The sequence below is a fragment of the Megachile rotundata genome, chromosome 10 (assembly GCF_050947335.1).
Source record: "Megachile rotundata isolate GNS110a chromosome 10, iyMegRotu1, whole genome shotgun sequence".
Lineage (NCBI taxonomy): Eukaryota > Metazoa > Arthropoda > Insecta > Hymenoptera > Megachilidae > Megachile > Megachile rotundata.
In genome coordinates this window covers 15,876,969-15,893,361 of record NC_134992.1, presented here as the reverse complement: position 1 = coordinate 15,893,361, position 16,393 = coordinate 15,876,969, and the positions used below count along the sequence as shown (strand labels likewise).

Sequence of the window (16,393 nt, the reverse complement as noted above, 5' to 3'; positions counted from 1 at the left end):
TTCGCACACTTTTCATGATCTGACAATAAAAATATTTTTAACCAAAAAGGGTCTTTAATATTTAACAGTTAATAAATTACTGTTTTAAAATTCAACAAAATATTTTGTTTCGGATAAGAAGAATAGCGAGAATTACCAGCATTTTTCAACACGATTCTTTATCATTCTTTTTATTAGTTGCAATTTTATTATACTTACAATCACGATTTCGTTTTGAACAAGTATCTTGTTGTAACAATATTTGGACGATATTCGGAAAAATATTTATTCTGTCTTTCTGATTCTTTTCGTCTACCTACTTTTATTTTCTTTTATCGCGTATCAACGAAAGAGGAAAAGTTGAGAATTTATGGCGCAAAGGTAACTCGGTTGGCCGTTGCTCGGAGCTGACGTCAGTGCAGGGTTGTTGGCGCCACTGTCCTATGACGTCATTAGGGGTGTACTTGGGATGGCACCCGGAGGAGGTTGGACCTCAGAGGCGTAGGATTTAGAAGCCGGCGATAAGAATCTTTTCGACATACGTGACGTCAAAATGAAAATATGTATTTTCCGGAACCTGACGGAAACGATGTAACTACTGTTTTTGTTCAACCGACAACATCGAAATGGCAACGATGTAAAGCATTGAAAAATAATTATTATAATTTTTTATTACAACGGATCGCGTTTATCTCGTCGACAATGTAACGTTTAAGTTCACATATTATTCGTGCGGTGATCAAATTGTTTCTGTTTAAAAAAATTATATCCCGACAATGAAACAATAATCTCGCGACAGCGATAGTGTTTACTAAACGTTAGAAAGAGCGGGTAGAACCGATATCAATTCGTTATTACGCCACTGGGCTACGCTGTCAAACACGTGCCACCTCCAACCCTCTGGGCCTCCGCCATTTTGGTATGTTCAAGTTGGATCTCTCATCCTCTCTCATCCGTGTAATCTCACTTTGCGCTACTCTAGCCCACCGTTCTCTTAGTACACGTTATTTGACCGATTCTTCTATGCTAACCCAACGATATAAGCTCGTACAACACGGACAATCGTAAAGTTTCACGGGAAACTGTACGAGAAAATCACTCGTTTCAACGATGGGACACGATACATTTTTCAGAGGTTGCCTAATAAAAAAAGCATGTTTATGGGAATCTGTCCGCAACCCGAGAAAGAGACACGCGTTCGAAATTTCTCGTAAATTCGAAGAAACGGTCGAGGAATGTTTTTTTGGCTGTTCCAGCGAGTAGCTCGTTGAACCGACTGGACGATTTCTTCGAGGGGAACACGAGAAACACTGGTGCCATTGGATTTTCATGCATCGCTGTGGATCGATGCTTCGAAGCTTCGAGGAAGAGAAGACACTTTAATCCATTGTGACCGAAAGCCTCTTTTCGAACCAATCGTAACTCCTGATGACGCGAATACGCGTGTTAGCAAGTAGATCACGAAATAGATCGATCTCGATACGATAAGCGAGCAAAAATGAATCTCCGCCTAACTTTATGCATTATTAATTAACCCTTTCGTTCCCGCTACAACTACGGCTAGGGAAGGTTTCGAAGAGTGCAGCCAAGTTTCCCGTTATAAAATTAGATACATGCGTGTAATGGTCAGAGTGTTGTGCGAAGCAAACGATACAATTGGGTAAATGAAAGTAGGTGACTGCGAACAATGAGCCACAATGAGCCAAGAATAAGATTCTCTATTCATTGTGACGCATTGCAGTGAATCATGATCGCTGATCGAACACGTCACTCACCGTCAAATTTACGAACGGTTATACCAATCTCCATCGTGCCGAACACTTCGCCTCTAACGTGATTTCGTTCGCGAAATCGTAGCGAAATTTACTTGGATCTTCTAGTTCGAAAATATTTTGCTCCTCCAGCGGCAATTCTGTCCATAGGATCGATAACTTCTCGCTCGAAACTAGTCGCGGAATGGCATGGTTCAAAATGGAAATAACTACACCGAAACAAAATTTTTTTTATAATCTTACTGTTCATCTTACTTCTAGATTTTTAGGCCACTCTAAAATTACGCTAATAAATCGAAGCAATTTAGTTCTATCGAATCATATAAAAAGGCGCCAGACTTAAAAATAGAAAAACGAAAAATTAAACGATAAAATTAGGCATTAAATTGATAGTATGTTAATGCGCATAGGACTAGGCACAACTGATGCGCTACTCAACTTGTCTCCCCTTTTTTTGCGCGTATATCGAAACAAGAATCATATTCAAGAACCGATGTTCGCTCGAAAGTTTACCATCGTTACTAAAAACGGACAGAGCTTTCACGAAAACTTCCTTCCATTCTGGATGTTAAAATAGATTGTTTCGAGCGTAGCTGCGCATTTGTAGACGCGAAACTCGATTCGTACTACTTCGTCTATCAATTTTAGATCGTAACGGCTCCGTATATAGGAGGAAAAACAAAAATAAAGGGAAGAATCTATTAGTTCGGAACGTGTGTGCGAGAGGAAGAGAAAAAAGAAAGAAAGAGAGACTGGCCAAAAGAGAGAGAAGGAGAAAGCGCCAGAGAGAGAGAGAAGGAACGAAGGGTATATGCAATCGATAATATCCATGGACAAAAATACTCTTCGGCGGCTTATAGACTTTCAGCCGTACGTCGTGGCACAGGCCAGACGTTCCAATCTGCCGGAAAAGATTTTCATACGTTCTTATTCGTTGCTAGAAAATGTTTACCTTAGACGTTTAACCGCTGTGTAAGTTTCGAAACGTTCCTACCGTTTCAGTCTTTTTCGGTTACGTTGACGAGTCTTTCAAATATTTGTCCTGTATTCCCTCTTACCGAGTAAACGAAGAAATATCAACGCGAATCGCGTTAAAAAAATTTCCATTTACGTTGTACTACAACGGAACAGTCTTATATCAAGTTGACGCATACGGGACTATTTATCCTAGATGCCGTTCTGGTAGAAATATTTCAAAGACATAAGACATCCGACAAATTCCGATAACATAAGGTGTATTACCCAATTTTTCCTACCGAACTAACATTTGAAAATGAACAAGTAACAGCAAAAGAGTAGTGTCATCGAAGATTTGACCGACTTCGACAGAAAAAAGTGATGCTACTGCAAATTCGACAATTTCGTATACATCCATAGAGGATCGTAAGGGGAGGAGGGGTCTTATAAAATCGATAAACGCAAAGTCAGGATACGAGGAAATTCGGATTTATTAACTCGGTTCGGTATGCATGGAATCTTTCGATACCCTCGTGATTTTTTCTTCTTTTAAAAGAAATAAACTGTTCCTTTTTTCTGATCTGCTTTGAAGGAGGAGGGACGTTTAACCTCGATATTAAACGTCTGCGTTGAGTCAGGTTCTGTTCTCAAGGTCTTGCAACGGTTCTAAATCTCGGTACCTTCTCGTTTCGTACGTAACATTTGGTATTAACCAAATTTAATGAACCAAACGATAATTTCGTTGTTTACTGTAAACTTTAAGTAACTTGTCATCGAAACAACTTGAAGAAGACTTATGATTGTCAGTCACAGAGCGTCGATGATAATTTCCTTCTTTATTTCCTCTTTGTAATTGAAAAGATTACCATCCGTGTAAAACAGAAGTACCTGATAAGATACAGTATCTACATTGACGCACGAAGTCATCGCAGAAACAATTTTCATATTCGAAGAAGATTACGATCTTACGGCTTCTTCTCGATTCGTCACCCGATTGGATGTACCGATATACATACAATTTATTTTACGATCATTATCACTGACGCACATCGCGTTTGCTAACTTCTCGCGATCTTGCGGCTTCTTTTATAAATCTATGTCTTTTTCTCCTCGTCGTACGAGACTCGATCGACTTCTTATACGTGACGTAGAGTTTGCACGCGTATCATACACGTACACGAGTGATATACGCATTAATATCTTGTGGTTAATAGAATTATTTCGAGCTTCTTACAAAAATATTATCATCTTTTCTAGGGGTTGTTTACGTCTCGTTGACACCGCACGCTTTTGTCAGCCTCGAGGGAGATGTTGACCCTGAGTAGTTACCATGCTATACTGAACATTGACTTTAACGAGCGAAAATAGGGAGCCAATCGACGAGCAAATGCTCCTGAAACAGGCAGGGACAAAGAAGCAGAAAAAGAAAGACGGAGAAAGAAACGAACGACAACGATAAGCATGGAAAGGCACGTTGAACGGTGAAGCTGCTTCGTTATATTCTCTCTCGTTCCTTCCTGCACGCACTAGGCACGGCATACCGTGACAAAATTAGCGACCAACCGAAATATTTTACCATCGGACTTCCCGAGGAGTTGTATGGTCTTCGTTTCGTGGATGACCCTGAAATTCGACATAGTTTTCCCCGCAATGGCAATCCACGCTCCTCGCGTGGACAGGAAAACGGAAAAATCTCTCTCGATCGAAAGGAATTTCTCTACCTCTGTGTCCGTTACAGTCAAATAATCGAATAAACAAATTCCGCCGAGAGTGGTTACACGTGGTTCTAAAAATATCATCAACCTATTCGTCAGAGAACGTATAACCTGTGTCGTTAAATAATTTCGATCGATTGTTCCATCAATGGTGCAAAGTGCACTGGAAACATTCATCGAGGTACTGCTAACACGGTTTATAGTCTCCACTGCAAAATAATGAACCGATAAGTCTCCTTAGAAACCAAAGTACTTGCGGTTAAGACCGTATGAGAAAACGTATTGAAAAGCCCAATATTCTATATAGCGTATACCGTACATGCATGATACACTTTCGTTCTCATTTCTTACCGCAGCTTGAGCGCACCAACCCGGGTCCCACACTGGACATGTCTCGAGAAAGAACAATTTTCTTGTGTATTTAAATAATAAAAGACATTCGCAACCAATGTTACATGGTATAATAATGAAAGTAATAGTGGAAATCTGGTAGAAATAATTTCTGGTTTCAAGCGCGATCCTCGGATGGACTTCCACCCCTGGAGAAGTTCCTAGATCTGTGCATTCTACGAGGGAAGAAACTACATAAATATGTAAATGATCATTTTTTGTTGCTTCTGCGCATGTGAACCGAGTTTGCTTCTACACACTCTGTAATCTATGGTAACAGGCATGCGCTCTTACGGCGATCGCTACATACCTAACGGCCAGAAAATTTCATAATTTCTAATTCTTGGTAATTTAAGCACGATTCGCCCATTGCGCGAAACATGTTTTCTCCATTCGCTTATTGTATGAATATATTACAGCGATGGAGTACAGTACATCGTTTATGTTTGTAATATCATCACTCGCTTCTAGCGTACATTTATTTTTCCTCGCCATGTATATAACCACGAAAGCAAAAATAGTCTATAGAGGGAAATCGAGCATATGATCAAAAATTTGTCTAGTTGCAGGAAGCATCGTCTAGTCTCGTGGAATGAAGTATAATCGTGTTCGTTGCAGTATCCACTGTTCATATAGGACAATGTCAATCCATCGAATGGGCACATGCTTCTCCGTGTATAGTAATAAATCGGAATCTCCGGACAAAAGTTAGAGAGGTGGTATCCCTGGTAAACGTAAACCGCTCAACGCAAACGACGAGTTCAGTTTCCCTCGGTTCAGGGCAACGAAGAGTACCTAGTATCGGCAGAAGTTACTGCATCTACGTTATTGCACTTTTCAGAAAATTACTTGGAAAAACAAAGTATTGTATGCGAGAAAACATTTCCATCGAAAACTAAAAACAATGAACAAGTACAATGGCATACATCGATTTTTATCGTATTATCAATCGTTTATTATTTACGTTTTTCCTTTTTACAGTAATAAATGAACCTCGTTGAAAATATATAGTAATCGTTATTTTATATTCCTCATATTTTCCTGTTACTTGACAGAATCACACTTTGTGGGATTTCTAATCTATTAAGTATTATGTGAAATTTGTTGAATTCGTTGAGCGATGAATTCCTTCTCAAATTGATCGAAAAACGACCGAAATAATTGTCAGAAATAAATTGCAATGAACTAGAAACTAAGATTCATAGAATTTCTATTTCTATTTAGTGTGACATTCTATGTTATTACACCGTTCACCGAATAAATTTCTGACGAAGACGAAAATTGGATGGGATCTTCTGTAAGACGATTCAAACCGAGTACCGAATTGTTCGAATATCGCCGATGGGTATCGTATCAGTCCCATCGCTAGTTGTGGGCAGTGACGGAAGAAGGTGGAGGGGGCGGTGGTACGAAATAAAATTTGTCGGTTGCATCCCCCTTCTCCGGTGGAGCGGTAACCTGCAGTTGAGGTTGTAGCGCAGCGATAGAGGCCGAGCTGATCAGTCTGCGCGAGTCTGTCGAGTGGTAAGCTTCGACGTCGTCGTCCTCGTTATCGTCGTTGTCGTCACTGTCGTTCTTTCTGTCCTCTTCGTTCGGTTAAGTTCCTTCTTTCGTCTTTCGAGCCGAGCAAGCATCGTCGTGGTTGCATAGCATCCATCGGCAAACGCAAGGATAATCGAGTCGTCGTTTCGAGAGGTGCATTCGATCGAAAAAGGATCGATTCGCTGATACGGCAGAAACTCTCCGGAGTACAGATGGTCAGAGGTGAGCAGTTAAAGCGTTTCCATGCGTGCTACGAACAAAGCTTTTTATCTATCATGCTTGCAAAGATCATTCACATTTTATTCGTTTAATTACGATGTAACGCGTTGGCTATTAATAGTTGGATTATGGTTTTGTTCCTTTTCAAAAGTAAAGAAATTACCACGATTTCGTTTATTTGCTACTGATCACGTCGAATGGAGACAATAGGTGCTACAATTTGTTTTTCGCTGTGTTTTTAGTCACACGACGAAACAAACAACAATAAGAATTCTCATCGCAGGATTAGCGTTACGAACGTGCTATTAAATTATGCATAAGCGTAAAAATCGTGTAGAGTTCGCAAGTGAAAAAGAGTTATAAAAGATCGATTATTAGAAGAAGAATGTCTTGTCGATATACAATTCGGTAAAAACGCTCGATCCGTTCCAGTTCGTCTGACCAAAATCTGTCCGTATCCACTTAGGAATTCGTTCGAGCGAACCATTTGAATTTGGCACGCGTGATCCCGTCTTGTTTAGCGGGCGCGTTTAAAAGCGGGAAATTCTAGGATGCAATTAGACGGAGAGAAGCGGTCAGGGCGAACCGTTATGAAAACGTTCAGCTTGAAATCGACACAGGAATCTCGAGGGTAGAAACGTTACAACTGGTTCTTAAACGGTGCTGTGCTGGCTTATCCGTTGTAATAATATAGTCTCCTCTCTGTCACGATGTTCTTACCTTCTTTGTTTCGCTCGGTTTCGCTGGTAGAAGTGGTCACGGTTCGCGGATGTTTCGTGTTCAGGTCGCATTGTCTAAGGTCGCGAAGCACTCGTCTCTTCGTCGCTCCAGCTCCTCGATGCTCTTCCCTGTGTGCCGGCGAAGGTCGATTCCCTACCTTCAACCGAATAAAGTACGTTTCCTTCTCGTCTTGTACTATGCGATCAAGAAATTCTCCGAAGTATTGTCGAACACGCTTCGTTATTAAGCGTGGCTCTTTCTAAACAAAAAGATCATTCGTAGACGATCGAAGCTAATAATTAATGGACCACCGAGTTGCTACGAACAACGTGCAGATCGTAAGCTTTCTATCGTTTATCCGATAGCTCGTATCATTCTTACGACGTTAATTACAGAGAAGACTAATGCACTCCTGCAACCTACGCTCTTTGAATCCACATCTCGGTTGACGCATAGCGCGTATTGTGACACATACACAAGTGATGTTTGCTCGTTCACCGACTCTGACTTGGAGGTATAATTTTGTCCACTTTATATTACTTTCTAAAATTTCACGAATCGAATCATCTCCTGCATATTTGTAACAAGAGTAACAGAATTTAAGTATATTTTCCTGACTAATTCGCGCAGCCAACTTTTTGATCAAAGCTATCGAGATTTATACGTAAACGCCGTTCAGTCGAGTTTCGTCTTTTCTTCTTCCTCTGTCATTGATAACGAACGATCGCTGTTATCGTGATTAACACCGTAATGGCATCGTCGATCAAATACGATTCCAAGGTGATCGCTCGTTAAGATTCTCGATGCTTGAGCAACGAACACTTCGGTCCACGCGATGTTCTTAATTAATCATTTTATTAACGAAACAGACGTAAGAGTTTGCTCTATGGGGCCAAGGTTTCTATCGAGTCGGATTTGCGTACATGGTTCTATTTTAGACGGATCAAGACACATTTACCTATATATATATGTATGTATCAACGATCGTTCTGGCAGATTCGTGGTACGTGTCGATAGTCGTCGATCTATCGCGGACCACCTACCAAACATAATTGTAACTTGCCCGCGATATTTTTATCTTGCGAATATGAACAAACTTTCTAAGCCATTCCATACAATACGTTGGATCAGTAGTTAGGTCTAAATATCGAGCTTTCGTTTCACTTTTCTTTCGCTATCTTCTCCTGCGGCGTTAAAGTTGCTAGAGTTTATGCCTCGTTTAATTAGAACCATAATCTGGCTAAAGGTAATTGAAGTTCGCTAGGTTAACGACGCTTACAATCGCAACGTAAAAGGTCCCTGTACACGGGACGTCCTCAGAAGCGCGTGTCCCGTTTCAACCGTGTTTCACTCATTCTTCGATTCGATTGATTTATTTTTGTCTGAGCTTTACTATTTGAACGGGCTTTTACAATAAATATTCGTGTAATCTTTGAAATCTTATCTTATCTAATAGAGATTCGTTAAACAAACATGATTCATGGATGAACATCACTTCTTGACTACATTTGGTAAATTTATGTACGAAGTTCGTCAGGAATAATCGTTTCTGAACCACTGCAAATTGACGGGATCTTTTTTCCTGTGAAATAATATCGACACCGTGTAGGTATATTCTTTTCGACCATACGACAAAGATCGATTCTTGTAATTAATTACTATCTCGAGCGTAACCGTGAATTAGTGCAAGTTGTGCAAAGAAATTCCTATCGACCGAACGTTACTTTTATTCGAAACGTTCGATAGAGAAACCGTTTTTCAGGGGCATCGTTCCCTTCATGATCAATGACCTGTTACAATGGCCGCACGCCAATCGATCCTCATTAAACGAACTGACACGATGCAATTTATATGAGAAAAATCACTGGAAGTGCATGCGTGTCAACGATAATACATCAATGTTCTAAAGAACATTGTCTGTTCGTATAATTTTCCAGATAGATTACATTTAATTTGTCAGTGAATAGAATTTATGAACGTAAGCAGGAAAAATTTAACTCGTAACCACTCTCTTTTATAAATACAATTAAAATATGTTTAAATGACAATACTTTAAACATCGAGCAGTGTTCTATGACTGAAAATAAGATAAAAATTCTTTGATTCAAAATAACGCCGTCATCAACAGCTTGACATTGACAACGTTCAAATATTGACTGAAATATCTGATATTATAAATAGAAATATCGTTGATCGTGCTCGATTCAAATAATAAACACAACAAATTATATAAATATCGTCGATGTATTCTCGTATCAATTGGCAAACTCGTTACTTTGAAATGAAATTCCTTAGAGCTTGTTCGATCATCGTATTTGCAAAAATTCTGTAACGAATCTATAATTTCCTCGTCACGATGTCAGAAGACTTTAGGTATTTTTACTTGGTAATTTACGAAGTAGACGATTTCCTCCCTTGCAAGCATTCGAAGTAATAACGTGGAAACGAAACGATATCCAGGAACATGAAATAGTAGACGGCACGTATTAATCGTGGAAAACGGTACTTCTTCGTTACAAAAGCTCGTTGTTTGAAAATAAATGGGGGTTCTTTCACGCATCGTGTCCTTGCCAGGGACGCGTGGCGTCGTGTAAAATGCGCCATGTATTGCATCTGTTTTGGACAATCGAGTCGGTGTAATAATTTTGACGCAACTGCCAAAAAGCTCGTAAATCATCCGCTCCTCCTGACCGTCTGCCACGAACAACGATCTTCTTGCTTCGCGAACGATGCTTTTACGATCGCTGAACCAACGTTCAAAATTACAGTGTATTCGATAACAGAGTATCGACGAATGTGATCGTGGAAAGAAGCCGTACGATTTCTTCAAAATTGTACAACGTCATTGGATCGGCACTTATGCTATTTATCCGTGGATCTAATACATTTATTTTCGCGAACGCGCGTTCGATTCGTGGAAACGTACAAGAAGATTTTTTCGCTGGGATATATGAATTCACGTCACCAACGTTTCTTTTCTTTTTTTTTGTTTCAGGGTCGTTGCCAGGTATCGCAGTGACGATGGCATCGGGAAGGGAAATTTACGGTGCATTCAGGTAATTGATAAGAGAATCTTTTGTCCGACCGAAAGCATAGAAATCGCAATGCGCATTCTGCCGAATACAAGAAACTTTTTTAGGGAAAAATGGTTCGCCATTTAATAGGACCCTCTTTCTTAACGAAAAAATCTAATAATTCTTTTCTTACGTAGTGAAAATTACCTTACACGACCGCGCAATAATCCATTATTAATATCGAACGATTTTAAGCAATTTGCTAGAATAACCGTGACGTTGAAGAAATAAGAAAAACTGCGATACCGATGCTCACGATCGCGTTGGAATTTCTTTCGCGATGCTGTTAAACAGTTTCACTGTACCGTAATTGATTCGAAATAGATTTGAATCGATCTAAAACGATAAGTTTGACGCAAGAAACTCGATTATATCGGGAATCCATAAGGTTATACGGTTTTGATTAATTTCGTACGATAACGTAATAGAAATAACAAGAACACGAGGATGCGAATACCTTCGATCGCGTCACGCCAAAGAAATGAATTCGAATACATTCGTTGTAAGAAATTTGCTAGTAATACGCCTGAAAGTCTGTTATTTCCAGAATTTTCGTGGGAGTGAATTTCCAATACGACCTTTCTGTAATCGTTTTGTCGGAAAAGTTAGCGTGGGTAGTAACCGATATCGTTGGATTATATGATCATCTCGATTGGTGCACAAATAATGCATCCGTTCTAGCTACGAAGGCCTCGCCAATAACTTTTTTAACGACGAACGCAAGGGTATGCAATAGCAATCCAGAAATCGTCTAAAACGTCTCTTTCCGGCTTTTAGTTTACACGTTTCGTAGATTATAATTCTCAATGTACAAATATTTTCATATCTCTGTCGAGGCCGTTATACATATCGTAGTGAGTGTTCGAGCGATGATAGTTATAGATCTTGTGACGTAAACGAGAAGACTCTCTGTATCCGGCTTCTCTCTTTCCTTCTTTCTTCACCAACAATTTTCATTTTTTCGAAAGCTATATATACTTATCTATTTGTAAATAAACTTTATTCGTTATGTAAGAAAACTTATTTATTCATAGGCGAACGAAATCCTCGCTTCGGCTATTGTTTGAAATTGAAACGTATCGTGAGACGCGAGGACTAATTTCTTTTAGATTCCACCGAATGTCTGCCTGTATGGAAACGCAAATATTCTTCGATAGCGTACAGTAGAAATTCTCATGAATATTTCGTTTTGTTACTCGATCATTCGTACGCGAGAAATTGTTCGTAGACAGAGACTAGACCTTGACGATCGATACGTCTCTTAAATAGTAAACGAATAAATAAATGAATAAACATTCGTGAATTCGTGATACTCGTATTCGTAATATTTTACGTAAAATCAATCCGTTATCCATAGGCTAGACTACGTGCTTTAGTACCAATGACGTAACATTGACGCAAGCGACAATTGTTGCCACTACAATGCTGCAGGGCAGAACGTCGATAGTTCAGACCGGCTACGAAAATCACGTCCTCCTTAACGATGAAACCCGCTTTGTTCTCGAATTCTGTATTTACCATTCTAGACATACGCTTCTAGATTCTTAATTCTTTTCTCGTCTGACTCCGAATTAATTGAAAATTAAGTCGCATTAAGTTGACATTAAGATTATAAAGAAAATTGAATAGGATCTTTTTGTTCGATTTACAGTTTAATCGTCGACGACGTGGACTCGCATTCGATGTCGAGCGAGAATTCTGATTTGGACGGTCTGTCGAACGTGAGCAGTTCGCATAATTCGTCGTCTCAAACGCCACTGGATAGCCCAGGTGGACCGAGGGAGAAAATCAAACAGATGCAAGTAGAAGCGGAAACGAGGAGAGGAGAGTTCGCCAGGTTACTCGAGGAACACGCTCAAGTCGTGAGGAAGTTGAAAATGATGGAGGCCGAGGAACAGCTGTCGGCGAGCGGAAACGTGGTCGGTGCTACGCACGCATGATTCCGTCCTTAATCGGGCTGAAAATGATCGTGGAATTGGGACCACCGATTCTTTAAGTGCGACGGAAGAATTAACGAACGCTTCTTCGGACGATGAACGATCTTTCGGAATAACGTGGAGTTTATTTTTCTTTGTTCGAAGTCGTCTGTATTCTTCTCGCGAACTTCCTAATTTCTGTAAAACCGTAAGTTTCCTAAGGTCGTATCGTTGGAAAAGAACGTTCCTCCGCGAGGGCGTAGACATTAGAAGTGAATCACTTATGATTTAGAAAATTTTCACGGAATTTAGTCGAGAACAGAAAACGAATATTTTTACGCCTCTGTTCGATTTCGAGCGAAGCTGCGTAACATCTTCGTTGCCGCGTTCCTGCTTCTCATCATTTTTAGAAACCGCTGTTGAAGAGAAACGAGTGCGCGAGTAAAAATAAAAACGATTACACGAGCCTCGGCTAAATAGCTCATTAATTTAGGAGAAGAAAGAGAAAAGTCTCGCGTAACGTTTAGAGATTAGTCGGTTTTCGGCGAACGATTACGTTTCTAGGTTTATCGTAAAGTCTGAAACACTTCTAGTTACGACAATAACGAAGAACGATCGGTGTACGTTCGTGAAACCTTAAAGAAAATGATAAAAGTAACTAATGTACCCGATGTATATACATATACAGCAAAAAAGAAAATGTGGCTGGCCTAAGCGTAGTACAAACTTTTGAGAAACAAAGAAAACTTCGTGCTAAACCAGAATAGTATGGAACTTTTGGTTCGAGCACCGTTTTCGACGCGCTAACACTTAAATAAGTCGATAGAAAATGTCGTGATTTTCAAACGAAACCTTGGTGATCGTCACTATGTAATTGTAGCGAATTTTAACGAAGTACAAGCTTCTAACGTTTTATAGCATTGGATATTTGAATGTTCCATACAATTATAAGCTAGTTTTATATTACCGTAAAACGTGCGTACGATAGCGTAAGATTCCAAACCTGCCGTAATACGCGCAAACTTTCTGTAAAAAGATTTCCTTTCTAACACGATGCGTTACCCGAGTAAGATGTTGTTCGTCCGCGAGATCATTATTTACATAATGTACGGTATGCAATAATATAAATCAACAGAGTAGAACACTCTTCGCTTTGTTATATTTGATAAACTATAGAACAAGGTTCACTTCGAATATGGACCAATCAACTAAAGAGTACAACCTTGCTTGTATCTTCGTGTGAATATTGCGTCAGGTTTGTGTCCATGTAAAAGGATAGATAACTATTTAGCCATTTATAGAGATACATATGTATAAAAATATGTGAATAGACTCGTATAACGATGGTAACGTCTACAAACATTAAAAAAAAAAAAAACAGAAGCGTTGAACGATCTCATCGCTATTGAGACCTTCGATGTTGCGTTGTCAACGATGCACGAGATAAAAGAACACGATTCTGCTTATCCTATCAATGATATATTTTAAAGTACGTAGGTACCATGCATTGTTCGATGGAATTATGTAACTTTTGAAAATATATTTTTTCAACTTGATAAAATACGATGTAACGATAATGTTACTTTAGATTTATTTGAACGAGCTACAGAGAAAATGCCACGATCATTATTATCACATCGCTACATAATGATATTTGTAGCGCATTATTAAAAAAATAAATGTTGTTACGTTTTGAAGAAGGTCGCTGATGCGCTAATTATAGCTACTTCATACGATACAAACAAGTATGTTATGTAAAATTAGAAGATAAGTATTTAGTTGTAATTAAAATTATAAATACTGTATATTGAAAAAAATATACTTTATTGAATTGGCATCGCATATATACATCTTTATCACAAAAATTAATTTTTGATTCTTGTATAATACAATGTCTTTTCTTTTCTTTCTTCTTTATTTTGAACAATATCGATTAGAGAAAAGTTCATTTAAAAACCAGCAATATTTTGATACTGAATAATAAAATTATATAGACAACCTATTTAAACGCATTTTTTAAACCATTTCCAACTCTGTTTTGAAATCCTTTTTGTCAAATTCCTATGCCATAAATTATACAAGGAACCAGTCCTAGATGTTATAACAAAACGTATTACAAATTATTGACAACAAAGAAAACATGAAAACCAAATTATTCCAAAATCGAATAACGTAAAGATAAACTTTCTCTGTGCTTTGCTCGATACTAAAAGTATGCTCGCATCTTATTAGTCGATACAATCTATGTTAAATATTAAAAATATTAATATAGTCGAATACGGTAAAGTGATTCGCATTCGATGTTGTTTCTCTTTACTGTGCATAGCCAACTTAGAGGTGAGTACTTTACGTTCATCACAATTAGTTTACGAAGATGAGGCTCCCTGTCCAGACACTAGTAACATCATCCTGCGACTCAATATATCATTATGACTTCTCAGATATCTTATGAGTTCTGCTTGTTTCTCGAGCAGTTCTTCCACATTTGATTTTTCAGGATGTAAACACACTTCGCTGCTACCAGAATACGTTTCTTGAGTAAAAGAAGACAACCATTCTTCTCTGGTAACATCGGGTGGAGGATGCAATCGATTGAATTTTGCAACCTTTCCTTCAAAATCAAACATATTTATGTATTTAATTTCTACAAATTACACATCGATATCTTTTTTTCAAAAAAGCATACTTACTGATATAACTTATGTAAATTGGTATAATAATTGCAAGTTCCAACGTAGTTAAAACTACTATATAATTTATAGGAGTAAACCACTCCGATGCACGACAATATTCTTCATAATTAATTTTATGCGTATGATGAAGAATCACTGCTAATAACAAGTAACAAGTTGTCCACAGCGATGCTATGAACAGGGGTGCCCGGATATGTCGATAGGTTGATAAATAAAAGTCAAGATATCCGTAAATATGTAATACCTCGTGCTTTACCCTCAGAAAATGATCGGTCAACATAATTATCAACCAATAAGCGCAATGAAGGTACAAATATATAAAATAAGTATCGCATTTGTTCTTTTCTTCGGGCCACACCAATATAAATACCATTCCTACGATCTCCAGAGAAATCTAGAATATTAAAGAAATCATACATTATTTAAACGAAAGACTTAATCGACTCGCATAAGTTTTCAGAAAAGTAAGAACTTACACCAAAAATAATAGGGACAGACGCGATTGGTATAGTATCTAATTTTTTAAAATAATGTTCTTCCTGAGACGACAATACAGGTTGAAAAAATTCGTCATCATCCATGTTGAAAGATGCATCAAAAAATACAGCTCCCTAATAAGTACATAGTCAAAATGTTCGATGCACCGAGTACAAAAAACGACATAAAAAATAAACATGATTATAATGATCAAATTGAAATTAAGACGAAAGATAGACAATGGAACTCATGCAACGAGGTTATGTTTACATTACGATCAGTCAAAAAAACTAGCACTAGTTAACGTTTAATTACACAACCTTCTTTCTAATATACTTACACTACCCGATGTATTTAAATGTCTCGTAAGACTAACCATTCCACGACGAGAAAATCAAAAGATAGAACGAGAAAATGATGTTTTCTTTCATAACCAGTATCAAACCAACATGTTTATTTATTTGTACCGCTTCATAAAAGGAGGGTATTGTTTTTCATAAGTATTTATTTATGTATTATGTATGTGCGTTCCTTCATTCTCTGGTAGAGTCTAAACGATTGCACCGATTTTGGTGAATCGGATGTCACCTAAATCGTCCGGGCCTCAGAAACTTCACTGAGATGGTCTTCGCAAAAAGCAAAATGGAGGGCGCTACGCAAACAAAACGAAGTATCGCAGTCGCAAATTTTTATATTTTTTAAACCCGTTACTATTCTTTTGCGCAATCGGGATCTATTTTCTTTCAAATAATTATAACTTATTATTAAGAACAGCAATTTTACCGGAATAGCATAATCAGGATTCCATTGAATGATTCTTCATATGTACTTTATAATACATAAATAGAAACAATAGAGTTAAATGAAATGAAATGAAAACATTCTAATTTTATATTAGTACTATTAATACGAGAAAAAAGTTTGTAAAAGTCAAGAACG

General features: G+C 38.2%; 2 protein-coding genes across 5 annotated transcripts; one reads left to right on the top strand and one right to left on the bottom strand.

Moving 5' to 3' along the window:
* Positions 1 to 6,223: 6,223 nt before the first annotated feature.
* Positions 6,224 to 14,121, top strand: LOC100882677 (uncharacterized). 4 transcript variants are annotated; one of them, XM_012294572.2, is made up of 3 exons: positions 6,224 to 6,337; positions 10,290 to 10,350; positions 12,020 to 14,121. In XM_012294572.2, the coding sequence occupies exons 2-3, from the start codon at positions 10,316 to 10,318 to the stop codon at positions 12,306 to 12,308; spliced, it is 324 nt and encodes a 107-aa protein (XP_012149962.1). In that variant the 5' UTR covers positions 6,224 to 6,337; positions 10,290 to 10,315; the 3' UTR covers positions 12,309 to 14,121. The 4 variants fall into 4 exon arrangements, with proteins under 4 accessions (XP_012149962.1, XP_003707382.1, XP_076392531.1 ...); XM_003707334.3 differs by having other exon boundaries at positions 6,285 to 6,577; XM_076536416.1 differs by lacking the exon at positions 6,224 to 6,337 and adding an exon at positions 7,323 to 7,466.
* LOC100882568 (transmembrane protein 192) lies at positions 14,090 to 16,106 on the bottom strand. The gene is made up of 4 exons (XM_003707333.3): positions 15,795 to 16,106; positions 15,454 to 15,588; positions 14,975 to 15,371; positions 14,090 to 14,895 (listed from the first exon to the last, which is right to left on the bottom strand). Exons 1-4 carry the CDS (start codon positions 15,831 to 15,833, stop codon positions 14,651 to 14,653), a joined length of 816 nt encoding a protein of 271 aa, XP_003707381.2. The 5' UTR covers positions 15,834 to 16,106; the 3' UTR covers positions 14,090 to 14,650.
* Between the last annotated feature and the right edge of the window lie 287 nt (positions 16,107 to 16,393).

Excerpts from the sequence above, each read along its gene's own strand:
- LOC100882677 (XM_003707334.3), top strand. Across the intron at positions 10,351-12,019 it reads GAAATTTACGGTGCATTCAG|TTTAATCGTCGACGACGTGG; the intron begins GTAATTGATAAG and ends TTCGATTTACAG.
- LOC100882568 (XM_003707333.3), bottom strand. The coding sequence starts at position 15,833 with ATGGTTAGTCTTACGAGACATTTAAATACATCGGGTAGT. Across the intron at positions 15,589-15,794 it reads ATTTAAATACATCGGGTAGT|GGAGCTGTATTTTTTGATGC; the intron begins GTAAGTATATTA and ends TGTACTTATTAG. Across the intron at positions 15,372-15,453 it reads CTGTCCCTATTATTTTTGGT|ATTTCTCTGGAGATCGTAGG; the intron begins GTAAGTTCTTAC and ends TTAATATTCTAG.